This window comes from Gymnoscopelus braueri (assembly GCF_963280865.1).
Source record: "Gymnoscopelus braueri genome assembly, chromosome: 3".
Taxonomy (NCBI): Eukaryota; Metazoa; Chordata; class Actinopteri; order Myctophiformes; family Myctophidae; genus Gymnoscopelus; species Gymnoscopelus braueri.
Window position 1 is genome coordinate 2,698,859 of NC_137612.1, and position 27,706 is coordinate 2,726,564.

Consider the following 27,706-nt stretch of genomic DNA (forward strand, 5'->3'; position numbering starts at 1 on the left):
TTTTTCATGTCAATACATAAATTATATGTATTTGGCCGTGGAACCCATCTCAAAATGTTTTGTTCCAGGGACCCCCAGAAGCAAAGATTTGAGTTAAAAATGTTCGCTTTAAAAAAATATATATATTCAAAGATTTGCACACATTTTCAAGATTTTTCAAAAATAGCAGATCTACAAGCTCATAGCGCGGCACTCGGTGCCGTGCTATGAGCTTGTATATCTGCTATTTTTTAATAGCCAAAGTGTAAAACAATAAAAAAAAAAATATTATGCTCAAATCTAAAAATGACACAGATGCGTTCCAGGTCTTAATGGGTTAAAGCATTTTTGGATAAAGGTGAAATGCAGTCCAGTTACCATTCTTTTCGTTTGCTACTGGGAGCTTCCCAGTACAACCACAAACCGATACGGTTTGCTACTGGGAATGGCCCCAGTACGACCCTAATTCTTTACTGTTGGCTATTATTGGGAGCTGGCCAGTACAACCACCATCATCTACTATTGGCCACAGAGCAGCTCCACTGGGGCAGTTGCTGGGGTATAAGTTGTTGCTCAAGGGCATCTCATCGGGGGGTAAACGAGGCGCTCAGCCCCCCAACGGATCCAGTGGATCTACAGGTGTGACGCCCTGCTGATCCAGTGGATCTACAGGTGTGACACCCTGCCGCTGCTGCTCACAACAATCACATCTTTCTCAGAAGCTCTAAATGCCTGCTTTTCCTTCTAGTCTCTCTGGGGACTTGTTGTGTAACGGTGGGAGGAAGATGATGGTGTGATTAACGGATGTTTTCAGACAAATCCAAAGTTTAAATTAGTAATTAGTAAATCCAGTTGAACTTTTCACTCGCTGCTTTTAAAAGTATAGACAATTAGACACGGCGTACTTTGTTTTTGTTCCTTTCAACATGTAACAATAACCTGGGATTAAATATCAGAATAAGTCGCCATTAAGTACAGAAATTATGAAGTGAATAAACAATGAAAAATGTATTACAGTTAGCTCGAGTCTAGTTGATCAAAAAGCCTGTTAAGTAACAATACTCACCGACTGCTCTGGAAGAACTGAGAGGATAACAGTTATCCTGCCCTACTTACCAACTTTAAATATTAGTGGCAACACTCTGACACTGAGCCAGGATCTGCATGTCCTTCAAAAGACAAACAAGAGAAATGGCTTCCCATTTGTTTTAAAGGTCAGCGGTCATGGCTATGGTCTAGATTTAGTCTCAACAAAATATAAATGTTACTAAACAATACATGCTGTTATGTACCAACAATACTTTTGGTGATTCACTACTCAGACACGTTGTGCTGTTTATGTCTATAGGACAGTTAGTTAGCATTAGCCTCTACAGTTAGCCGGTAAATGAACAGAGCACTAACAGCTACAGCTAACTTGCGAATGAACAGAGTGCTAGCAGCAGGTTTCAGTCAGACTACTTTGAAATGTAGTCAGTTACTGAATACAAATTACATGGCAATTTTTGTCATTAGTAACGTAAACCCTTGGATTACAATATATATATATATATATATATTTTTGCAACCTGTCTTGTGTCTGTCAGTCTGTCTGTCTAGCAGAGGGGGGGGGGTGAGGGGTCAGAAGCTGAGGCGTGGACGGTAGGGGTCTGGAATGAGAAAGGGGACCCAGGTTGTCCTGCTGAGCTCTCGGGGGGAAGCTTGTAAGCTATTTCTTTGACAATGTAACAGATCTAATTAAATCTTTTTCCGAATGTAATCTGGGCTAATGATAATTACTTATTGTTTACCGGTGAATGAACAGAGAGCGCTAGTAGCTACAGCTAACTGGTGAATATAATGTGTAACATAGCGAGAATAACCGTAACTGTGATTCATGAAGTAATGGATGGATGTTGTTTTCATGTCTTCCTCCTCGCCCTCACTAATGTTGCCTCCATGACTGTCTATCTGCCTGGCCGTTCTCTCCTCTAGCCTGTGCATTCGCTGATGCCAATATTGGAAACTCTCTCTTCCCCCACCTCACTAAAATTATCTCCATCACCTGTCCGCTCCCTTCTGTCCTGTCCGTTTACTGACGCTAATATTGAAAATAAGAGTACAGGCATCAGACATTTCCCAGATGCGTGTGCATGCGTGTACCACCTACACACTATCGCTTCATATCCAGTCACCAACAATGTCCTCCATGTGTAAGCCTAATATAATTACTCACAAAGTGTCCCAGTATATCTCAGTGTCCCAATATATCTGAATCTGTGTAATACTATGCCTATACTGTTCAATAATTCCTTATTTAGTGCTGTATTGTTGACATTAGACCATTTTATAAAACCAAACGTAAAAACGGATACGTATTGCTGTCCTACAAAGACAAATAGCAAGAGAACTATTTAAAGGTCACTGGTCATGACTTGGGGTTAGCTTTGATATCTACAGTAATTCAACAATGTATGTTAATAAATGATAAATGTTTGACTTCCGTGTTTGTCACTGTAGGACAGAGAATGCTGTTTGTTTCTGCAGGACATGAGTCAGTAATAAAATACAGAATTTACAGCAAAGGCAGCGAGAGAACAGATCCTTCAGGGGAAGTTGAAATAATGTTTTAACCGTTCATTTGTCTCCCTTTCCTCCATTTTCAAGGGAGGTGTGTTTGTTATTTCCTACATATTCAGGTCATAGGAAGTCAACTTGCTGGCACGTCTGTCTCCCCATCAAGAGTCCTTTACAGAGAGAGTGCTTCTTTTCCTCGTGACCTTTTTTTTGCTACTCTCTTGACAGTAAGGCATAGAAAAATAAAACAAAATAAACTCCACCCAGCTGGGTGGTCATAAGCTAACGGGCATGCATCTCTTCATTAAGCCTCTGACTCGCCCTTCTTCTTTCCTTCCTCTCCGGGGTCGCTGTCCTCCGATTGGCTATTGCTGAGCACCAGGAACTGTCCATCGTTGGTGGTGGGGTTGGCAGGTGTTCGGCTGGAGCTGGAGGCAGCAATCAGACGACTCTGTTCCTCCAGGTCCTTTAACATAAAGCACAAAATAAAACAAACACTGAACTTACATTGACGTTCGGATGTTAATTGAAAAGTTCGGACGTTCCCTTATTTATTTATTGTCTAGCGCATGACTACTAGCGCATGGGTACTTTCTACCCATCCGTTTTAGAGAGGATACAGAAAAGGTCTGTGTGCATGTACGTGTATATTTGTTGTTCGAAGATCCCACCAAACATTCAAACCCTAAAAGAAGACTTACACTAAACACAGTCTAATTTACACTGAGCCCTTACCATAAAACACAGGATAAACGCTCAGTTTACTTAGCATCACATTTTGAATCAACAACAGCGGGTCCTGGAATGGGATTAGGGTTAATTTGAAAGTCAAAATGTCACCTTCTCTATCTGTTTCTGTTTGCTGAGTTCCTCCTGCTGTCTCTCCATGGCTAGATCCTCCTCTTTTCTCTTTTCCACAGATTTACGATCCTACACACACATGCACACAGATTATCCAGTTCTTAGTGTACATCAGTAAATTATATATATATTTTTTTTTAATATATTGGATTTGATAATAATAACCGTGTCTTACCATCTCAGAGTGGAAGGCTATCTGTTTGGCCAACCCCACACTGTCACAGATCTGACAAAACAAACAAACAAGTAAAATAAATACTGACAACATAAAATGCTATAACCAAGTTGAAAGTGTGTCTGTCATTGCTAGGTAATCGAAAGGCTTTTTATAATATTGACATCACAGTGATTTAATCTTCTAGCAAATCATTAATATACAGTAGTTCCAGAAATAAAATTAAGCCATTGAAAAAACAAAAACGGTAATAAAATCAAAGGTATTTTGGTTTCTTAATATGAGCTGATGTAAACATGACCAAGGTTACCGCTAAGCATTGTTTGGCCAGCCACCATGACTGGTAAGATTCTATTTATCCAGCCAAATGTTAATTTAAATCGGCCATAATGTAATAAACATCTCATGCTTGTTTGCAGATATGTCCGTGTGCAGTGAACCACCCAACTTATCCTACCTTCTCTCCATCGTTGTTGGACTCAAAGACATAGCAGATGGCCCTCTGGTCGCCCCGCCCACCTGAGGGCTGCAGCACGAAACCAAACAAACGCTTATTCTCCTGATGGGATGCACAGAGAACCACACTGGAGAGAGGGAACTGCAGAGAGAGACAGAGAGAGAGATTAAACAGTGAGGATGACTAGATGTGTGCATATAGTTACGTTATGTGACTACATGTACAGTACAGTATGTGTCAGGAAGTACAAAGACAACAGTGTCTGTATTAGTAATGTGTGTGTGTGTGTGTGTGTGTGTGTGTGTGTGTGTGTGTGTGTGTGTGTGTGTGTGTGTGTGTGTGTGTGTGTGTGTGTGTGTGTGTGTGTGTGTGTGTGTGTCAGGCAGACAAAAAGGGAGAGAGAGAGAGAGAGAGAGAGAGAGAAGGATAGGTTGAGAAATTGAGAGGGAGAAATAAAGAGCAAGATAGTAGGCGAGAGAGAGAGAAAAAGAGAGACACACATACCCTGAGTCTGGTAACTTGTGTCTGAGGATCAATAAGTCTGAAAGACACAAAACATATAAATATTATTAATACTTCATTAGACATATATTAGACACCACTGTTAAACATCACCACACACTGACTTCAGACAGTCACAGGTGACCAGCAGGTGGGACTCTGTCATCTTGAAGACATTGTGAATGGCCCTGGCCGCCAGGATCTGTCGCATTGTCTCATAGATGATTGACGGCTCTTCCGGCCAATCAGCAGACCACTTCACCTCCACAGAACCCAGGAAACGAACGATGAACAACTGGTGAAGGATAGAGTCTGGAGGAGAGGACAGTGGTAGAGATGATGATGTCATTATAGTCCAACATCTTGAGAAATTGTCAAACTAATTAATTTACAATTCTTTATTTTTAAAAACTGCGAAAAAAAGAAGATCTACAGGCTCACAAAGCGTTGTGAGCCTGTAGATCAGCAATTTTTGCAATTCATCATAAGACAATGTATATACATTATAGGGCTTGTGGTAGTTAAAAGGACCAACAGACTGGTAGATAGACAGACAGACAGACAGACAGACAGACAGACAGACAGACAGACAGAGGTACCTTCATTGTCTTCTGGAGGTGTATCACCAGACTCTCCAAATGGATTACTCCTCCTGATAAAACAGATTTGAATGGAATAGAAAAGAATAGAACATAATAGCACATCAAATAATTAATATAAGGACTATCGTCAGGTAAGTCTCACCGGGTAAGTAGGAGTAATCCAAGTGGGCGCTTGGATTTGGCATGTAAAATAGGGGGTATGTATGGGGTTATGCAGGCTTATACAAAAGGCTAAAATGTAACTTAGATCAGTGGTTCTCAAAGTGGGGTCCGGGGACCCCCAGAGGTCCTTGGGGGGTTCCCCAGCTAAATGATATAGTTACTAAACTAAATGGACTAAATGGACCCTTATGTGTCTGTAACTCAGAGAGTGTACAAATGGAACCAAATGGACCCATAACTCTCAGAGTTAAATTTACAGTGTAGATTGGGCTTCCACAGATAAAAAATGCCATCAAATGGGGGTCCATGGCCTCATGCTTATCAAACTGGGGGTCCTTGAAATCTTCTCTTATGGGTCTTCCTGGCATGTCTTTTCAAATGGGGGTCGACGGGCTAACGACGTGTATCAATTTAGGGGTCCTTGGCATGAAACAGTTTGAGAACCACTGACTTAGATAGCATGTTATGTAGACAGATAACAGGTCATTGTTGACCTGGCATCTTATAGTGTGTATAGTTTCAATGTACAAGCTGATGATAGCTTCTTGGTTTACTTTTGTATTAGTTTATTATTAGATCCTTGGTTTACTTATGTATTACTTTATTGTTAGATTCTTAGTTTACTTATGTATTACTTTATTGTTAGCGACGATAGATTATTTTGGACCAAAGTAGTGAACATACCGACCGACTAACATAGCCCTCCTCAGAGCCCCGCCGCTAGCAGGGCTAAAAACACAAAGTCAAATTATCCATTTAAAAAGTCTCATTTAACTCTTTGACTGCCAGAGTATTTTCATAAAGTACTCCCCCAGTGCCAGAAATTTTCGTGTTTTTTTATTTTTATATTTTGATTTTTTCTCATGAAAATAATTTAAGGACACATAATTTAAAGACCCAGCACAAATCCGCCACTAGAGAGCAGCACATGACAGCTTGATCATGTCGTTGGGTCTCTCTCACCCTTCTTGATAGATTAGACAAGGAAAAACATGAAAACGGATGTGACGTCGTCCCAGATTGTTTTGATCGGCGAAAATTACGATGTGATACACGACGGCGATGACTGATCGTCACCCAGACCATAGATTATAGAAGAGAACCTGTCCGTTTGTCCGTTATACCGTGTGAAAGACCGTTTATTTACCTATTTTGGACGAAAATGACTGGGGAAAAAAATCAAAAACCGGAAACGGAATCCAGGCCATGAAACCGGATGCAGATGTCCGTGAAGTAAGTGGAACTCGAGAATAACATTGAATATTAAGCAGCATAGCGCAATCAGAGATTAAACAATGAACGCGCGTCAAGCGCGTCGAACGCGTCGACGGCCAACTGGACAAAGTAGCACTTGACGCGTTATCGCGTCGTCCGCAGTCAAAGAGTTAAAGAGGAGTTGTGTGTGTGTGTGTGTGTGTGTGTGTGTGTGTGTGTGTGTGTGTACTGCATACCTCTGTGTGTTGGTATTCTTGCTGTGTGTGTGTGTGTGTGTGTGTGTGTGTGTGTGTGTGTGTGTGTGTGTGTGTGTGTGTGTGTGTGTGTGTGTCTGTGTGTACTGCAGTGCATACCTCTGTGTGTTGGTATTCTTGCTGTGTGTGTGTGTGTGTGTGTGTGTGTGTGTGTGTGTGTGTGTGTGTGTGTGTGTGTGTGTGTGTGTGTGTGTGTGTGTGTACTGCAGTGCATACCTCTGTGTGTTGGTATTCTTAATGTGTGTGTGTGTGTGTGTGTGTGTGTGTGTGTGTGTGTGTGTGTGTGTGTGTGTGTGTGTGTAGTACTGCAGTGCATACCTCTGTGTGTTGGTATTCTTGCTGTGTGTGAGCTCTTCGCTGACAGGGGAGATGATGTCAAACTGAATGGGCGTGTCCGGGTCAACCAGAGCCTCCAATGAGAGAGCAGAGAGGGCAGGAGATGGCTCCGAGCCAGAACTAACACTGCTAGTGCGGCCGGATCGCCCTTTACTGAGAGACAGAGAGAGAGATATTAGAGACTAATTATTCTTTTAATTTGAATCATTTACTGCAGCGATTCTGGTGGGCTGTGAGGGTATTGCAAGTGGGCCCTAATAATTGGAAAAACACTAAGATTTGAAATATAACATTAATATAGAAATGTTTAAAAGAAAATATTTTTTATCACGATAAACGATAATAACGATTATCGTCCCATCCCTAACGCACACACACACACACACACACAACATACCTAGCAGGTCTCATGCTCTCGTGTCTCTGTTGGAAGGATGGTGATGGTGTCACAGCCTCCAAAGCTGATTGGTTCACCCTGGCTGCTAGCTCCTGACAATTGAAACGTCATTCACTGGATGAAAATCATACAGTGTATAAGCCAGTTTTAACTTATTTAATTTAAACTGACCTCATGTTACAGACAAACTAAATACATTGAATTACATTTTTGGGGATCACAGTTTGATTTCAAATTGATTCTTCAGTTCATTAAATTTCTATTATTGATTTGATAGATAAATGGCTATTTCAATTAGCCTCTCCTCGCCTGATGACTCGGCACTCCTGATCTCGGTTGAGGAAGCTCTCAGCTCTGAACTCTCCAAAATCCGTACCTGGCTTACCGATAACAAACTGTCACCACACCTTGGGAAAACTGGATCCATTCTCTTTGGGACCAAACATTCCCTCAGTAAGATGAAGGTAAATGACTTCAAGGTCAAAGTCGATGACAACAATCATCTCTAGCAAAGAAGAGATTACCTATTTGGGATGTATTCTTGACAAATACCTGACAGGTGAAAGCATGGCAACAAAGGTGGTCAAAAGAGTAAACCAGAGAACCAGATTTATGGGCAGAGTTTCCTCTTTTGTCAACCCTCAGGCCCTCAGGACCCTCTCAGGAGCCCTGATTCAGCCCCTTTTTGACTATGCTTGCTCCTCTTGGTAATCCAACACCTCAGTGTCACTGAAGACTAAGCTTCACTTAACCTCCCAAAACAAACTGATTAGACTACTTCTCGGACTGGGGCCCATGACCCACCTCTCTCCCACTCACTTTGCCAGCCTAGGCTGGCTCAGGGTGGAAGACAGGGTTAAACAACTAAAATGGGACTGGTCTTCAAAACTGTAAATGCAGATTTGCCCGAAATGCCCCCTATACCCACATATCTGTCTAAATACCTCCAAAAAGTTAGTGACACCCACAGTCACGAAACTAGAGGGAGCGTAAACAACACTCTGGTACCACCCACCCATAAAACAAACATGGGCAAATTCTCCTTCTACAGCACAGCCACCAAGGTATGGAATAGTCTAACCCCATCCCTCAAAAAATGCAGTTCGCTGGGCTCATTTAAAACAGCCCTAAAAACTCATCTGTCTGGAGGCCAAAAGAGGAGGTAGTACCAGTTTCCCGGTAGACAGACGACCCCCCTCCCCTTTTTTGTATATATATTTTTGTCATGCAACCCCAAAATGGGTCCCGACCAGGTGATTGTGAAACACGGTTTTAGACCGGTTAAAACCCTACAGACCTCAGCATTTTCACTCAGGTAGATTCTTTTGGAGATGTTGTTGATGGTGGCGATCCACTGGAACACATGCAAACACACACGATCAAACAACAGGAGAAAAGATTATCATCAGTTATTATTCCTCCTAAATTAGGCAGATCTGCTAGTTTGTTACATTAAATGGTTTGTTATACTCACTTAAAGTAATACTAGGTAACGTTTTCAACAAAACTAAAGTTAAATTGTATATCTTTTGTGAGTGGCAAAAGTTTCACAACACCCACTCCATGAATTTCACCCCCGGAAGCCTTTTATTTATATATTTTCTATTGAACGATGTCGGGGGGGACTTTCCCCCCCGTCATTTTCCGGGGGGGAAAATGACGTCATCTGGCCGGAAAACGGAGGCGGAAATGCACTGGTTTCCTGTTTGGCCAGGAACTACCGCAACGGTTTCCTGTTTGGCCAGGAACTACCGCGCTAATAACAAAAAGGAACCTCACGCTGATTTTAAGAGAATGTAGGATTGGAAGATCGAAAAAGAACAGGAAAAAGAAAGCACAGCTCATGGTAACTAATGCTCCACTGGCTAAGAGAAACGATCCGCAGATAGTATAAAACAATTAAAAGAACGCTTTTTGAAACGCTTCCGGCTTCCGGTGAAAACAAGTGGAATTCTGGGTAATCGAGGACTACGGAAATTGTATGCAGTGACGGTAGTGACCAGCAGAGGTTGCTAAAAATCATTATTTGTGAATCTGCATTGTACAACTTTAAATAGCCAACAATAAGTGTTATATTAAAACAAAATGTGTCATGCACAGTATGTTACAATACATCTATGTAATAATCTGTTAGATTAAAAATAAAATCTATGTAATAATGTTATATCAAAGTAGTATACAGTATACAGTATGCAGTATTGAGCTTGTGGATCTGCTACTTTTGCAATTTTAGAATTTGAATCCTGAAAAGTAAGAGTTTTGGAGATATGAGGATTCCACCCGACAGTGACGATATGTAAATGTATGTAATAATGTGTATAATGTCTTATTAGTGATGGTCACCTCCTCACAGTCTCTCCTGCTCTCTGCCTGCAGCGTGACCACTCTGGAAACACAACAACACACCGTTTACTACATTAGTGGTTCACAAACCTTTCTCGTGCCAAGGACCCCCAAATTGATATATATTTGGCCGCGGACCCCCATCTGAAAATGTTTTGTGCCAGGGACCCCCAGAAGAGAAGATTTGTGTTTTAAAAAAAAAGCTAAATAATTCAAAATGTTTCAAAAATGTTCAAAAATAGCAGATGTACAAGCTGTGAGCTTGCATATCATATTTTAGAAGGTTTTTGAACACAAAGCTTCTCTCATGGGAGGTTCCTATTAGACATTTTCAGATGGGGGTACATTATCCAAATATTGTATTTTATTAATTAATTAATTAATTAGGGTTAGTCTTGTCTCTTGACATGAAAATGTTACGAGTTAATGTTAATGTTAAATCTATTGGTAAACATATGTTATATATACGCTAGTATATATGCTCTTTACAGTATATGACTATAAAAGCCGTTTTACTTTTTGCCGTCGAAGGAAGTGATCTGGAAGCAGAAGCGCCGGTCGTCGGAGTCCACCGCCATGACGGAAGAGTTATCGATGTCCATGACCAGGCCCCCCGCCACCTCCCCCCTCCCCTGACTCATCAGGTTACCACCCTGGGTGAAGAAGTACTGACGCTCCCATGAGGACGACACCAGGCCGGTCTTACTGTCACACATAAGAAAGGAGGGAGAGAGAGAGAGGGGGGGGGGCAGTTGGAGAGATTGATTGATTGAATACTTTATTAACAGTTTGCAGATTGTACAGAGGTACGGTTTACAATGATTGTTGAAAGGATAACACAAAAAGGGGTTTGTTTACATTGTAGTCCTGTGTATTCAATTCATTAAAGGTTTCATGACGTTCAGTTTTACCACACATTAAAAGTGTCATGGTCCTTCAAACGTGTATAGAAAGTTTTAACAAAAAATTCCACTCCATTGATCCATGGCAGGTGTTTTTCTCTCACATTTCTAAAGCCTTTTCAACTGCAATGAAAAAATAAATCTTTGCCTGCGGGTGTCGCTGGTGAGGGATTTTGCCTGTCAATCATCGCCTCTGCTCCGCCCCCCCCCAAAGGAAAGGATAGGGGAGGGGAGGGGCGAGGAGGAGAGTGGGCGGGATTAATCGACTGTGACCTCACTGTCGAAGGGCCAAGCTCAGATTACTTTTCAGCCTAATTATTCAGAAAACCCCAGACCACAGAAAATCCACTGAATGTTCAAAGTTCAGATTTTTTAGGTGTATTTGAGGTCATAAAACCCCCCAAAAAACATAAAAAACTAGAAAATGTGCTCCTCGGAGCACAAGTCTCCGCCAGCAGACCTTGGCCTTCTGCGCCTTTGCGTCTTCATCAGGTTTCAGATGCTCATTTGCTGCTTCTTTAGTTTGCATAATGGGAGTTAGTTACATTGTGTGATCTCAGCCTCCTATTTATATATTTATATTACATATTGTGATGTCACGTAAAACTGACCAATGTTAGGTGTTCTCAGAGGAACACACACACGCACGGACGGGTGATTTGTACTGCAAGGTACTGTTGGTAGAATGTGCGTGGTTTTTGGTGTTCTGCAGGGGCGACTGAATATGTAGTGTTTGCATCTAAAGAATGTTCTTCTTGAAGCAATGTGTCATATGGGAGTGGTCGTAATTGACTGGTTTGTTCAAATACTTGTCTGTCTTCTTCATCTTCATTGTTGTCTTGAACAGTTTCAGCAGTTGATTGGTGTGTTTGATCTATGTCAGTTTTCTCTAGTGCTACATAATGTATTTGATCAAGGTGGCCAATTGTTACAGTATTAAGACTTCGGCCTTGTTGTTGTGGGATCAATTCAACTCTATAGTCCTCTTCTGTGTTACTGTTGTAGATGAGTATGCTTTCTTAGCTTTGGCCTTCTGCGCCTTTGCTTGACCAATGTTAGGTGTTCTCAAAGGGACACACACACGCACGGACGGGTGATTTGGACTGGAACGTACTGTTCCAATCAAGACTGATTGGTCCTGTCTTACCTCACTTCAAAAAGTAAAGTCTTTTTGAAGTGACACACCTATTTATAGGATTCTATTTCGTCATCCGTCCCTCTAGCCAATCAAAGGCATTGGTGTCAACATATTGACACGTGTCACGTGGAGCTTGACCAATGTTAGCTTGGCTAACAATGTTTGCTCACACACGGCGGGACGAAGCGAAAACATATTCTCCACCTACGGCGGAGACAATAAAAAAAGTTAAAATGAATGTCATAGAACCTTTAAGATAGATAAGTATATAGATTGGCACAGTCCGACAGAAAGACAGATGGAAAGGTAGTTCAAAAGATATAGGCAGAGATAGTTAGACAGACAGACAGACAGACAGAGGAAGTATTGAAAAAGAACACAATGGAATACAAATGTGTGTGCATGTATGGTGTGTGGTTATTACATGTATGGTGTGTGGTTATTACTTGGTGCATGTATGGTGTGTGGTTATTACATGTATGGTGTGTGGTTATTACTTGGTGCATGTATGGTGTGTGGTTATTACATGTATGGTGTGTGGTTATTACATGTATGGTGTGTGGTTATTACATGTATGGTGTGTGGTTATTACATGTATGGTGTGTGGTTATTACATGTATGGTGTGTGGTTATTACATGTATGGTGTGTGGTTATTACATGTATGGTGTGTGGTTATTACATGTATGGTGTGTGGTTATTACATGTATGGTGTGTGGTTATTACTTGGTGCATGTATGGTGTGTGGTTATTACTTGGTGCATGTATGGTGTGTGGTTATTACATGTATGGTGTGTGGTTATTACATGTATGGTGTGTGGTTATTACTTGGTGCATGTATGGTGTGTGGTTATTGCATGTATGGTGTGTGGTTATTACATGTATGGTGTGTGGTTATTACATGTATGGTGTGTGGTTATTACATGTATGGTGTGTGGTTATTACTTGGTGCATGTATGGTGTGTGGTTATTACATGTATGGTGTGTGGTTATTACATGTATGGTGTGTGGTTATTGCATGTATGGTGTGTGGTTATTACATGTATGGTGTGTGGTTATTACATGTATGGTGTGTGGTTATTACATGTATGGTGTGTGGTTATTACTTGGTGCATGTATGGTGTGTGGTTATTACATGTATGGTGTGTGGTTATTACATGTATGGTGTGTGGTTATTACATGTATGGTGTGTGGTTATTACTTGGTACATGTATGGTGTGTGGTTATTACTTGGTACATGTATGGTGTGTGGTTATTACTTGGTGCATGTATGGTGTGTGGTTATTACTTGCGTGTATAAAGATATCCTTGCTTCCTGGTCAGGTTGCGTGAAGCGGGGGAGTGGGCGGGGTCAGGGTCACATGGTACGTAGAGCGGGTCACATGACCTCTCCAGGTCCTGGATGGTCTGGTGCATGGAGCTCACCTCAGACTCCATCTCTCTACGCACACTACACACCAAACACACACAACCAAGTTGATGTCAATAGAGAACAGATGGATAACTTTCTAGTTATTGATTCCATTCATTCCTAGCCGATTACTCAGCTCTACCAACCACTCACTATGTGTTAGGGTTGTGCAAAGGTTGGAGATGGCAACAACCATTCTTGACTGAAACCTTAAAGGAGAGATCCGGACATTTTAAGTGTTATCTTTGATGTGTCGCTAATCACTCACCATCATTGAAATGGACGTTGAGTTATTCCAGAGAGTTACGTGTCCTGCAGTCTGTCGACCCCCTCCGTTGGCATAATGGGAGCCCGTGTAAGAGTGAAATTCGTCTATTATAACCGATGCAAAGTTAGTTTTTTCTCTACTACTGCTCATTGTGGAGTCTCATGATACTCAAACATGCACTGAAAGTCCCGGACGAGCTAACGCTAATGCAGAACGAGCTAACGCTGGTTGCTTGTTTCTCTCCCAGAACCTGGCAACTCGGTGTTGCCAGGGAGAGAATGGTGTTGCCATTTCAATGATGGTGAGTGATTAGCGACACATCAAAGATAACACTTAAAATGTCCGGATGTCTCCTTTAAAACCTTATAGGTCTCATATGGTCAAACTTTTGTACTCAGGGGGGCTGATTAAACACTGAATATATGTGACATTTATGACTTGTGCTGTTTTTCCACATCGATACGGGCTGACCAATCATTGCTAAGCTGCCCAGAAACGACGTTTAAAATTTAAGCTACAGTATCTAGTGAGTTCACACTGTTGAGGAAAGCTCAGAGTAAAATTACTTGACTGTCTGCAACACGATAGTTTTTTATATAATTGTCCTGACGCAGTCCCCTGATCTGTTTGCCCTCAAATGGGTTTCAGACAATATCCTGCCTTCCTACCAGCTGCTCTGTGGATGCATGCTGAAGGTTTTACTTACTTTTGAACACTCGTTCCTATAGTTCCCAGGAAGTCCTCCCACTGCTGAGTCAGATTCTCTGAACCCAACTTAAAAAAACTGATCTGAGACAGAAAAAGTCAAGAGAAAGTGAGAGGGATGGAGGGAGGACAGATGGAGAGAGAAAGAGAGAGAAAAAGATTGATTTCCACGAAAACCACGTCAAAATACCTTAGTGTATGTTCTTGTGTACCTGGGTGTGTGTGTGTGTGTGTGTGTGTGTGTGTGTGTGTGTGTGTGTGTGTGTGTGTGTGTGTGTGTGTGTGTGTGTGTGTGTGTGTGTGAAGTGTGTGCATGTACCTGAGCCTGCATGTATCCCAGTAGAGGTTCCAGCAGACAGATCTTCTTCTTGTACTGCAGTGTGTTGAGGGAGCAGCAGTAATGCATCATGGTCTGATGCTGCTTCTTACGAGACGTGTACACATCCTCTATCACCTCAGCCTTGACCTACACAAACACACATAACATATTATTTTAACAATTCTGCATGGAATATGGTAATACAATAATTATAAGTAGCATATGGGCGCGTAAACCGTAACTTTTCAGGAAATGAAAAAAAATTTAAAAGAAAACTCTATTCTATTGGATCCATTGCAGTTATTATTTAGTCACAAGCTCTTCATTTCATTGGTTCAATATTTAGAAAACTCACACACACTTAAAACACTTTCAATTTACAAACAATTAAAAAATGGCAAAAATAGCAGATGTACACGCTCACAACGCATCCATTAAGTGTGGATGCTGCCCAAACTTTAATACATATGGCCTCAGTAGCCAACATCCATGCCCCAGCTATGAGATGTTGCAACTTTAAGTTAGAAAGACTTCATCTGGTAGGGCCAAGGCTCTATATCCCCACAACGCACGCACACACAGACACACTCCATTTCTTCTTCTTACCTTGTCATTGTCTCTCTTTTTGGACAGCCGGCTGTATCTGTTGATGGCCATGTCATGATCTACAGACAGACAGAAGGAGAGACAGAACAGGTAGATACACTGAGAAATCTGAAGTTTTCAATGTAAACACAGAACTTTTACAGCATCTGCAGTGATATGGTGTGTACAGTGTGTGTGTGTGTTTAGTTGGTAACTCACCATCGCTGGCTATCTGGAATACTTCCTTTAAAGTCAAAATCTCTGTAGAGGTAGAGAGAAACAGAGACAGATGGAGGAGTGACAGAATTAACAGGAATGAGAGAAACATTATGCATTTCATAGTCAGGACAATTCATCAACCACGTTTGTCTTCTTTGTTCCAACCTTTAAAAATATTGTCTCTTCTTTAAACCTATTATTCACAAGCAGTTAGGTCATTTTGTGCTTCAGAGCTTACTGGACATGCCTGGTGTAATGTACCATACATTTACTCTAAGGATGTCAGTCAGTTCATTCACCATGTTGGTCCCAAACAACATTCAAGTCAATGTATGCTATATTTTTTAAATATGATTTATTCAAACTTTGAAATTCCACTATAAATCAAGTGTGGAGTCACCAAAACATTTCCCCCATAAAATGAGGTCTTGGAATAAAACAATGTCCTGAGATAAATAGTTAATGGTGAATTCAGTGATGTTGAGGGAAGGAAATCACACTATTTATAATTAAGGCTGTGAATCGTCTGCTATCTCACTATTCGATTCGATTCCGATTCTTGGGGTCACGATTCCGATTTTTATCGATTTTTTCAAAACAAACGATTCTCGATTCAAAATCTATTTTTTTTCGATTCAAAAGCGTTTTTTTCCGATTCAAACAATTCTCGATTCAAAACGATTCTCGATTCAAAACATAGGATTTCAGGATCTACTCCAATCTGCTGGCATGAGAACAGAGTACATTTATGTAGCTTTTATAATTGTAAAGGTTTTATCAACTGATAATAATGTAAAAACACAAAAGGTAAATCCAAGATCTTTTTTTTTTTTTTTATCGTTTAAATTTTTTTTTGAATCGATTCTGAATCGTCCAACAGAAGACATTTTTCCAACACCCCTATTTATAATGGGGTCAAGGGATATTCATTGGATGCCATGTTCGCAGGGTCCTACGTTCCCCAGCTTTATAAAGTACATAATGGGAAAATAACAAGGGGTCCTATGTTCCCTGGGTCCTATATTCTCCAGCTCTACATTTGTGCCAGGGGTTGACACTAAGGTCTCAGAGGCACTTGCCCGTCGGGCAAGTACAGGTCATTTTCTACTTGCCCACAGGTCTTGCCCACTTGCCCGAAAAGTAAATCGTCCTTTATCAAATTATAGGTTAAATTTGAATTACCGTTCAATTAACACATTGACTGCCAGAGTTTTTTCAAAAAGTCTGTAGCCTCTGCCAGGGTTTTGAACGATTTTGGTACCTTTTCGCATAGCCACAGAATATTTTTCTCCAGTATGATTGATCCCAGATAATTTCTAATCACAGATGAGATTCAGGTGTGGTTTCACAAATGTCAACGAGGTCATTATGACCTTGTTGTCATGTGTTGTTTGATGTTTGAAAATAGCTCAAAACCAGTAGTTTCAAACCAAAAAACTATGAGAATTGTTTGTCCGTTTGAATTTTAACATTGAAGTGGATGGAGCAGCAAATCTTTGGATATTGTTATCTCCTTATTCGTTTGGAATATCGAAAGAGTGTCAATACTAAATAATTAGAGAATCTTTTTAGATTTTTTTTTTTTTTCATGACGTTTTTTAACGTCTTTGGCAGGCAATAGCTGAAGGCCCAAAGACGTTTATAAACGTCTTTGGCAGTTAATGTTAAACACTTATTTTTTACTTTCTACTTGTGAATTATGGGGCTGCACGATAAAAAATGTCATACCTCAATATGTATGCCAAATATCTAAATAGCTATGAATATGACTATGGGTTGAAGGTAGGGTAAGTGATATTTTTTGGTTAAAACAAAAAGGGTTTTGTTATGGGTTAAAGCTCTATATTCTGACAGTACTCACTGCTATAGAGTGTTTGTTCAGTAACAGGGGTCACTCTGTCTCTCCAGCTCTTTGATAGACAGAAAATAAATTTCCAGTAGCCAATCAGGAGAGAGTACCCATTTATCAGCTTCATTTTTATAACGTTCCAGTTCCAATTTTACATGCTCATTTCTTTGTGTCATCACTTCCAATTTAACTTGTTTAATCTGTATCCTGTCTGAGTTCTCTGTCCTGATTCGATAAAATTGGTATCCTGACCCGAAAAAGGCATTTTCTGTTGAATAAAGAGCTGGAGAGACAAAATGTGCACCTGCCCGTGGGGCAACCAGATAGCAAACTTCACCTGCCCTACCATTTTATTTACCTGCCCTGGGCAGGCGGGCAGGTGTTAGTGTCAACCCCTGCACTGTGCTCTCCTACAGTAGGATCCTATGTTACCTGCAGGTCCTAAGTCGCTGACCTTCTTCACAGCAATGACGTTGATGTAATGATAAGGAATTTATTTGTATACAGCTTTTCTAAACCTGGTTACAAACGGCATTACAGAATACAGAGCAAGTTCAAAAGCAGCATGATCATCATATGAGATAAAACATCATAATATTGTAGGATAGAATAATAAGCTAAAAGCCAAAATGACAAAAGTTAGAATAAGTTGTGATTTACAAGTTCACAATGGGTCGCATTGAGCGTGTAGATATTTTGCTACCTGTCAACTTTTCTTTTCACCTGGTGTTTTCATCAGGGTGGGGGACAGTTATTCTAGCACTTAGCACACCTAGTGACTATACCTTTCACCAGAACAGAGCATGATAAACATCTATGTAAGCACTCAAAACAAGTGTTTTTAACAGAGGTGAAAACCGGCACAATTTGATAGTGAATGTTGCAAACATGAATGCCTTTGCTTGTTTCCAGGGTCCTATGTTCCATGGGTCCTATGTTCCATGGGTCCTATGTTCCATGGGTCCTATGCCCAGCTCTATATCGCACATGAGAAATATGTTCCCCAGCTCTCATATGACATGGGCTATTGTGGTAACACGTCCACATTCCACATCAATGGAGAGAAAGATTCTCAGAAATTGCCCTCCATTCATTCCAAAAGAGGGAACTTCTAGACTCATCTACTGAGGTTGTACCTATACAACTATTTATTAGCCAGGGATCCTTTTAACAGAATATGTAGCTGTGGAATATAGGAATGACCCTCGTTCTCAGATCCTGTGATTTCCTTTTCTCAACGTCAGTAAGTAAGAAAGTACGTCAGAGTGGCATATCGTCAGTACTAGGGGTGGGACGATATATCGATATCGCGATACTTTCTCCCGCGATAACTAATCGATATACTGCCGAAAAATATCAATATTAAAAAAAGTTTTTTTTTTTTTTAAGTTTGTGATACGTTGTTTTTCCTACTCTGTATTTGTGTAATGATGATTTTGAACTGTTTGGTGCTATTTTATGTGTTTATGAATTGAATACAAGGACTATCGTGATATATCGCTGGTGAAATTTCATGCAATATATCGTGATATCGCAATATATCGATATTTTCAGATATCGTGATATATCGTTGGTGAAATTTCTTGCAATATATATTGAATATCGTGATATCGCAATATATCGAATATCGTCGAATATCGTGATATATATTGTTATCGTGGGCCTAATATCGTGATATATATCGTATCGTGAGGTACCCATATCGTCCCACCCCTAGTCAGTACCGGCTCAGAATTAGGGTGTCTATACCCTATTCAATGCCCTAGACCCTGGATTGCTGAGGTAGAGCGCAGCACCTACCATCATTTCCCAGTACTTAATGCAAGTCTTAGTTACCCAAGCCATGCTACTCATATGCAAAGTCGGTGGTTCCTGGGATCAAACCCAGAACTGTATGGTCCAAAGTTGATTGCTTGAATTCACCATTAACTATGCACCTGAACAGTTTAAGATGTTGCAGATGGTATCATTGTAATCCTTGACCATCAAAACACAGGGGAAGACTACATTTCCCCACAACTTTGTGGAAGTGTCAGCAAATTATTTCAGAATGTAAACAAAGCAATGTGCATGCAGAAAAAGACCACACCAGGCATTAAAATGTCATCGTAGGCTAAATTACGCCAGCCTTATCCTTTAATTACTGAATGGAGTGTGTGTGTGTGTGTGTGTGTGTGTGTGTGTGTGTGTGTTTCACTACCTTTCACGTCTCTCTCTATGAACTGGGTGATGGGAAACATCATAGCATCAGCCAACTGGGTGGATAACACAGCATGACAGGAACTTAACTAGAAAGAGAGAGAAAGAGACTGAGTACCATGTCATAAAGATGAATTATGACTCAGTATATTATGTGATGCCCAAAAGTGTGTGTGTGTGTGTGTGTGTGTGTGTGTGTGTGTGTGTGTGTGTGTGTGTGTGTGTGTGTGTGTGTGTGTGTGTGTGTGTGTGTGTGTGTGTGGCCTCACCTCGTCAATGACTTTGGCAAACTGCTGCAGGGTGGAGCTCATTACCTCATCATCGCCCCCCAGAGGAAAGCGCTGCAACAACACCAGACAAGGCAACTATGAGTCTGTGCATTTCTACTGTATACTCTACTGTACAGACCCAATCAATACCTTCAGTGTGTTCCACAACAAACAATGTCCAGCTGCGTGGGAATAGTACCCAGATAGGGACCGAGAGGGGGGTCACAAGGCGGTATAAAAGGGTGGGTGGATGAGCAGCGGTTATACCATAAGGGCTAAAATGGTTTAGTACACATTTTATGGGTGTATTTTTTCTTATTCTTTCCCCATTTTATCTCAATTTAGGCATTATGCCATTTCCCACACTGGTTGGTCTTGAGGAGGGTGTAGACCCACTTTATTCTGCTCTATTTTATTCTGATCTGTTCTATTCTATCCTGATCCAATCTATTCCATTTCAGCTGTGTTACGTTTTTTTTTATTGATTGAATACTTTATTAACAGTTTGCAAAAAAGGTACAATGGTACAGATTTATACAAAAGGATGCTAAAAGGGTAACCCTCATTGAGGTCCTGTGTATTCAATTCATCGATACATTTAAAGACAATAATGTACAATAATATGCAAAACATCATATATACGAATACAAATTAAAATAAAACATATTTTTTTACAAAAGGTTGAGGTTTAAAAAGGAAGGTCTTTTTACAGATAACTCGACACTGACTGGATTACAGGGGTCTTAGAGTCTGTACCTGTTTGTCATATTCTTTCAGGAGTTTGGAGGTCAGATGGGTGGCAGCGCTCAGCTCATTCTGAGAAATGACAAAAACAAACCAAAACATCATCAGCTGGAACCGAAAACACATTCACCTATGTGTATCATCAAGTGTGTGTGTGTGTGTACGAAGTATTATAATTTATAATAATATAATTTATAAGTGCTGGTCATAATGCATTATAAACTCAATGGAAGAGCACATTATAACTACCAGGTAACATGTTACTAAAGGTCAGGTCTATAATGCATTATAATCAGATTTATAATGCAATTATAATGGTTCTTAACACTTGCAAAAAAATGGTCATAATTATGCATAACAACTTATAACAAATACACTTTATAACTAGTTAAGGTAGTTATGATGTGCTGTTCCACTGAGCTTATAATGCATTACGACCAGCACTTATAATACGTTATAAACATTGTTATAAGTTGTCATACATAATTATAAACATTCATCTATCATTTATGGTCCCATTATAGACCTTGCTGATGGATGGAGTTCGCTTGGACACCCTGGGACAAACCCTCAACAGGCCGTTAAGTTAAGTGTTTTAACCAAATGTACCTGTGCGTGGTAGATCCTCTGCATGGCCTCGTACAGCTGTGTACAGTAGTTAGAGATGGCTGCAGTGTCCTCCTCAAACACGCCCAACAGAGAACGAGTCTGCGCACACACACACACACATACATACACACACACACACACACACACACACACACACACACACACACACACACACACACACGAAAATAAGATACATTGTGGTTATCTATCTGAGGTCAGTACAAAAAGAACCAAATGTAAAAGGGTCATGGTAACCCGTTCTGTGCTTGTGGTCAGCAGTACTTTTATAATATCAAACTGAAGTGGCATCTGTTCCAACAGTGTCACAAAGTGAATCATTGAGAGAGAATGTGACATGATTGTGTCGAGAGAGAGAGAGAGGGAGAGAGTGTGTGTGTGTGTGTGTGTGTGTGTGTGTGTGTGTGTCTATAGTGGTTTGATGCGAGTCATTAGAGTCCCTTGTCCATAACTCATCATTCAGCAGATACTGTAGGTAGGTACACACCAGTCTTAAATGCGGTTGTAAATGTAGTGAATGTTGTGGTGTGTGTGGAACCTTGCTCTTGATGCAACAACCTGCTTACAAACTACAATGCATACCTATGACTTGACCACGGAAAACCATTTTGGTGTTGGAATGCAGGCTATGTACTTCTCAGATTTTGTTCTGCTTCTGACTGAACAGAAATGGAGGCGAGAGATGTCCTTGGAAAAAAGAAAAAAAAAAAGGTCTGGACACAAAGTGCCTTCAGGACGGAGTAGTAACATTTTACCCCCAGTGACCCAACGAGGTGATGGACTCAACAGCATTTTACCACTAAAAGTAGCAGTGGAAAATCCTTTCGACTCCCGCTGATGAAAGACGTTACAGATATTGATCCTCATGTGAGTGAGAGACACATTCCTGAATCACAGACTGTTTCAGATCGTGCCACGTGGAAAGCGGCTCTGCAGTCACAAGGCCTTCTGGCAGTAGATTGCTGAAAGAGTTTTCCCCCGGACAATCAGACACTGAGCTAGCCAAAGTAATGCTTGAGAAACGCTAATACATATACTAATATAGTATTAGTATGTGTGGAGTCACATTGCCCTCTACTGGCAACACACGCACACACACTATATTGTACATAAACGTTACTTTTGTGCTGCTCCAATTTCCGAGCCAAACAACCAAACAGAAAGAATGTTCCACTCTAGTTTGTACATGATCACTGTGAACCTGCCCTGAACCAAGGACGAGAACCATTCAAGGAAAACTGTTTATGTAAGAGGTGGACTGTGCTTTCCACCAGCATGTCTCCCTTTATCCCATTCCTGGAGAAAATAATGTCCACATAAGTGGAAAAAGTCCATCACAAAGAGGACCCAGAGCTGAGAGGATGTTCTTCCTGTGGCAGTTGAAGCAATTCAACTTGCTGCAGAAAATGATGGTCCAGTACTATAATACGGCCACCATATAGAGTCCATCCTCACTGCATCATCATCATCATCTGGTTCGCTGTCTCTACTGATAAGGACAGTTGCAGACTGCTGTAGATCATTGGGTCACCTGAGAGGGTCATGAGTGGCAACCTGTTGTCCCTCCAGAGGACATGCACCTCCTGGGCACCACCTCTTCCATAATAAGCAAACTTCTGGCAAGAGGCCCCAGTCTTTCAGGACCGCTTCCTCACGCTACTTTAACGGTTGTTCCCCATGGCAGTGAGGCTCTCAAGCAACTGTCAGCTGTCTGGGACTGAAACAACCCTTTCCATCCCAGGTGGTGAATACATACGGCATAATACTATTTGAATTTATACTGCTTCCCTCTGTGTGAGTCAAATATGTTTAATCAATTATTCATGTATTGATTTATTCATTCGTACAAGGGTATTGTGGAATGTATTATGCCAATACCCTCTGTGAGTGAGTGTACACTTTCAACAAGTGCAATAATTAATATCTCACTATGGTGCTATACCAACTTCCAGCCGATCATATATACATCGTTTCTAGCCTCTTCAGTCATGATCGCTTACCTTCATATTTTCAGTAAATACTTGTAAATACTGTTTAATGCCTCACGCTCACCTAGACAACTTCCTTGTGTGTGTGTGTTCATACATACAAGCAATAAATCTAACCGACATCCTGTTGAATACCGAGTGTCGAAACGCGTTGGGTCATCATTTCAGTTGCATTGCTCAATTAAATTTAAATATTTTTTCACTTGAAGACGGAGTGCCTTGGATTTTGTTACCTTGTTGGTCTGCAGTTTATGTCACTGGGGAAACAAAGCAGCACCTCTTTGACTTTGTATTTATGTATACCCAAGTTGCCTACCTGTTCCACCAAAGCGCACCTGTCAAGAGAGCCGGGCTCAGTGAGGCTTTAGAGACTGGTAGCTTTTCCACTGAGATAGATTTAGGCCTATTCCAGACCCATAGAGAGAGAGAGTTACAACACGCTTTGATCAAATCGGGCCGCTATGGGGGCTATAGTTCCAAACATTGGAACTTCCTCATTGAGATTGAGAACGAGCATTTCCGCATTCCATTCTTACCGTGGGAGTCTATGCTAGGGTCGTCACTCTCGTATTTAGATCACGCTGGGCCTAACACCAGAGCTACACTAAACTGGGTGCGGAACCTTTACATCTGTATGTCTGTGTTGCACCATGGCATTTTTTACAGCTACACACCAAGCCAAACCTGGTACAACGTCACAATAGGTGGAATGTATACTCTTAAAGGGCAAGACCACTTTGTTAGAGGTTTGGGTTGTGTAGTTGCCTTGCCATGATGTAACTCCAAAGGTGGACAAGAAATCAAAAATAATTGTTATTATTATTGTTGTTATTAAACAAAGTTCATTCAGACAATATAGAACCTCACCAAACCCAGTACTGTTTTTTTTTTTATAAAAATGTTAGCTTCCTGTTGATTTTGCTATTTTTATTTAGAAGAAAACCCGGGACTGGATCCGCGGATCCGGATCTTCAAATAGTAAAATCAACAGGAAGTTGACATTTTTATTAAAAAAACAAACACTACTGGGTTTGGTGATGTTCTATATTCTCTGAATCAGCTTTGTTTGTGTTAGTTTATGTGCTAAAAGAGTGACTTTGAGAGCTGTTTCACCGTACAATGTAAGTCAATGAGGAGCATATTTTGAATTATCAATTTTTAATCAATGGAGCAATTATTTTTCATTTCTTGACCACCTTTGGAGTTACATCATGGCAAGGTAACTACACAACCCAAACCTCTACCAAAGTGGTCTTGCCCTTTAAGGACGTCACTAGAAGGACACTCTTTTCAAGATAACAGTTACACAGAGAATTGATCGCCTAATCCTGCCAGGATTGGTGCTTTCCTCCACCCTTTGAGCTATATGGAACCAACGTTCTGCTGCAATACAAGTCACAAGAGAATCAGTTATTATGATACAGAGAGGACACCTGTCCACCTGGCATTGACATACATCCTGGGTAATCTGATTGTAATGAGACAATCTCAGGAGGTTGGCCTGAATCCTGATGCCTGACCACATCCGTTGGTGTGTTTGCTTGGAATTCAATCTGGGAACCCATCGGCAAATTTAGAAGAAAAAAAAAAGTTTCCTTTGAATTTGCAGCTGCTGGTATGGCTGCTGAATCTGTCTGGAGAGATTAGCTTGGAATAAAAACCTTGTGGTAATGTGTCTATATGGTACATGCCTTGGTTACAGGATAGGCGGGCACCAAGGAAGAGCGGGCACCTCGGTATACTATTAAATTGGCTATTTTTTCCAAAATGTAAAAAAAAAAAAATATTCGGAAAATGTTTTTAAGTAAACTATACATGATTAGAACATGCTTAAACATTCGATATAAACAAGAAGTTGAAGGATAAGAAATTAAGTCTGATAATGATGTACCATGCATGTTCACATCATGTATACTATATTACATTTCATTACTTAAGAAAGTAATTCCATTTTTATTGAATTTAAATGTATTTGATTTTTTTTTACATTTTGGACAAAATAGCCAGTTTTACATGGAGGTGCCCAGATGTCCCTAGTGCCCACCTATCCTGTATCCCATGACTTAACAGCACTGGTTTAAATGGACCCGTCCAGATCATGGACTGAAGTGGATAGCCGAGCAGTTTGAACTTTAAAAAGACAGGAGGAACAGAGCGGAGTGACTAGCCGTCCAAAGCTAAGGAAATAAGCCGAGAGAGACCCTGCTGCAGGAGTTATTTTTGTGTAAAAACAACAATGGCGAGGCAACAAAAACTAACAAATGTCCAGTGGTGGAAAAAGTACTCAAATTCTTTACTTAAGTAAAAGTACCAATACTGCAATATAAAAATACTCTGTTACAAGTAAAAGTCCAGAATAAGAAAAGTACTTGAGTAAAAGTACAAAAGTATTGGCATCAAAATGTACTTAAAGTACCAAAAGTAAAAGTACTAAATATTTGAAAATAGCCGATCTACAAGCTCACAACGCGTCGCACCGCGACGCGTTGTGAGCTTGTAGATCTGCTATTTTCAAAAAGCAGATATAAAACAGGGTAGCCCTGAAACATGACTGTCATACCATGACAGTCATGGTGCCGAGTCCCCCTGGTCTAAAGTTGTGTTCGATTTTTTCACATTGCCATCTCTCACATAAACATAAACGTTCAGATTTCAAATATAAAGTGCTTACCACCGAGCCACGGATGTTACAAGGCGATGCGGACCGCGATGAGTACCCGTATCTCCCGTATTGTTCAATAAAAAGCATTTTAATCCCATCGCCGGCCATTTTCTTTTTTTGATTTTTTTTGTTTTGTAATGTATCAGAGTGCAATACACCTCCCAACCATTAGTGTCGCATGGTTGAAAGTATCGGAGACAATTTGGAGAAAATGGCCGGCGATGGGATTAAAATGCTTTTTATTGAACAATACGGGAGATACGGGTACTCATCGCGGTCCGCATCGCCTTGTAACATCCGTGGCTCGGTGGTAAGCACTTTATATTTGAAATCTGAACGTTTATGTTTGTGAGAGATGGCAATGTGAAAAAATCGAACACAACTTTAGACCAGGGGGATTCGGCACCATGACGCTTGTATACAAGCGTCATGTGAACCATGGCTAAAAATATGGCTAAAGTGGTTAATGTATGTTTTATAAAATCATAATTTATATCTGAAAAGTAACTAGTAACTAAAGTTTTCAAATAATTGTAGTGGAGTAAAAGTACAATATTTGCCTCTGAGATGTAGTGGAGTAGAAGTAAAAATATTGGAAATACTCAAGTAAAGTACAAATACCTCAAAATTGTACTTAAGTACAGTACTTAAGTAAATGTACTTAGTTACTTTCCACCACTGCAAATGACACTAAATAAAACCCTGAGTGCAATCTGTCGCCAAGGTGACCAATGAAGACCCCCAGCGAATGACAACCAATTGGTTAATAAACATGTCTTGTTCACACTGCTTACTACTGACACTTTGTCATCTTCAGATACTGTCTGTCTGTCTGTCTGTCTGTCTGTCTGTCTGTCTGTCTGTCTGTCGGCAGATCATCAGCATTTGGCATCACTTTCCCTTGTTGGCAAACACTGAGGTGAAGGCTGATTTAGCAGGGCTAGCTAACATGTGCTACGCCGACAGTGGTGACCTATCTAAATCAGCCACTTACTGACTCTTGTACAAAAGTGACAGGGATGGCATAAGACCCGTTTGAGGTTCTTACAGTACCTGTGTACAGTCAAGTCATAGTAACACGTTACTCAGTGAGGTCTCAGGTTCAAACCCCTGAAAGACAATACATAAATATTATAGTATTCCCTAGACCAGTGTTCTCAAACTTTTTGGGCAGCGACCCCCCAAAATAATCATATTTGAACTGTGGACCCCCAACCCTGACAAGCACTTTGAAAAGTAGGAGTTGAGGCATTCAATTTAGTTTGACTCGGTTCCACTGATACATATTGTGAAAATAGCAGATCTGCAAGCTCGCAGGGCGTTGTGAACTTGTAGATCGGCTATTTTCAAAATGTGTGCCTCTTTCTTATATCATTTGACAATTTGGCCAAAGTTGTTTGACCAGTTGCATTTTTTATATTATATTTTTTGGATTACTTTTGATGCAGTAATGGTCTTTTTTCTCTTTCTTTCTTTTTAAGGAGTTATTAAAAAGGTCTAAAAACGTCCTTAAATTGTCACTTCACTGTCATCTGGGCACCCCCTCAAAAAAGGTTGAGAACCACTGCCCCTAGACATAAACTAGACATTTTCAATGAAAACAGTGACAATTCTAGCACTTTTCATACAACAATTATATAAATTCGATGCCATGCTGTGTATGCATGCTGTGTGATGCTCACTCCCTGCACAAAACCTACAACAAAAAAATAAATACAACGTAATTCTACAGGTCACCAATGACGGTGTAACAGTCGATAGCTTTTCTAGCCAGTCAGATAAAAACCGGGGTTCCGTTCTCACCTGAGGGCTGTCCTCTAATGTCTCCTCTATCGGCAGCGCCTCTATCCCCGGCATGATGGCTGCTGCAATATCCTATCAATAAACAGGTGGATAATAAAGTCGTTTCAGGAAAAAGGACGATAGATGCGGGTTTAACGTCAACTCCCAGCCCTGTGTGTTCAGATGATCAACCCACCACAACA

The 27,706-nt window shown here is 40.6% G+C and overlaps 1 protein-coding gene across 1 annotated transcript; it reads right to left on the bottom strand.

Moving 5' to 3' along the window:
* Positions 1-611: 611 nt before the first annotated feature.
* Positions 612-27,706, bottom strand: appl1 (adaptor protein, phosphotyrosine interaction, PH domain and leucine zipper containing 1). The gene is made up of 22 exons (XM_080424722.1): positions 27,525-27,706; positions 21,054-21,152; positions 20,457-20,516; positions 19,701-19,772; positions 19,433-19,520; positions 15,384-15,425; positions 15,186-15,244; positions 14,580-14,726; positions 14,262-14,344; positions 13,165-13,326; positions 10,355-10,543; positions 9,839-9,881; positions 8,793-8,849; positions 7,496-7,587; positions 7,081-7,251; positions 5,129-5,181; positions 4,655-4,841; positions 4,533-4,569; positions 4,029-4,169; positions 3,572-3,622; positions 3,376-3,465; positions 612-3,001 (listed from the first exon to the last, which is right to left on the bottom strand). The coding sequence occupies exons 1-22, from the start codon at positions 27,576-27,578 to the stop codon at positions 2,840-2,842; spliced, it is 2,139 nt and encodes a 712-aa protein (XP_080280848.1). The 5' UTR covers positions 27,579-27,706; the 3' UTR covers positions 612-2,839.

Excerpts from the sequence above, each read along its gene's own strand:
- appl1 (XM_080424722.1), bottom strand. The coding sequence starts at position 27,578 with ATGCCGGGGATAGAGGCGCTGCCGATAGAGGAGACATTAGAGGACAGC. Across the intron at positions 9,882-10,354 it reads ACTTCCTTCGACGGCAAAAA|AGTGGTCACGCTGCAGGCAG; the intron begins GTAAAACGGCTT and ends TTGTGTTTCCAG. Across the intron at positions 4,570-4,654 it reads GTCACCTGTGACTGTCTGAA|ACTTATTGATCCTCAGACAC; the intron begins GTCAGTGTGTGG and ends TGTGTCTTTCAG.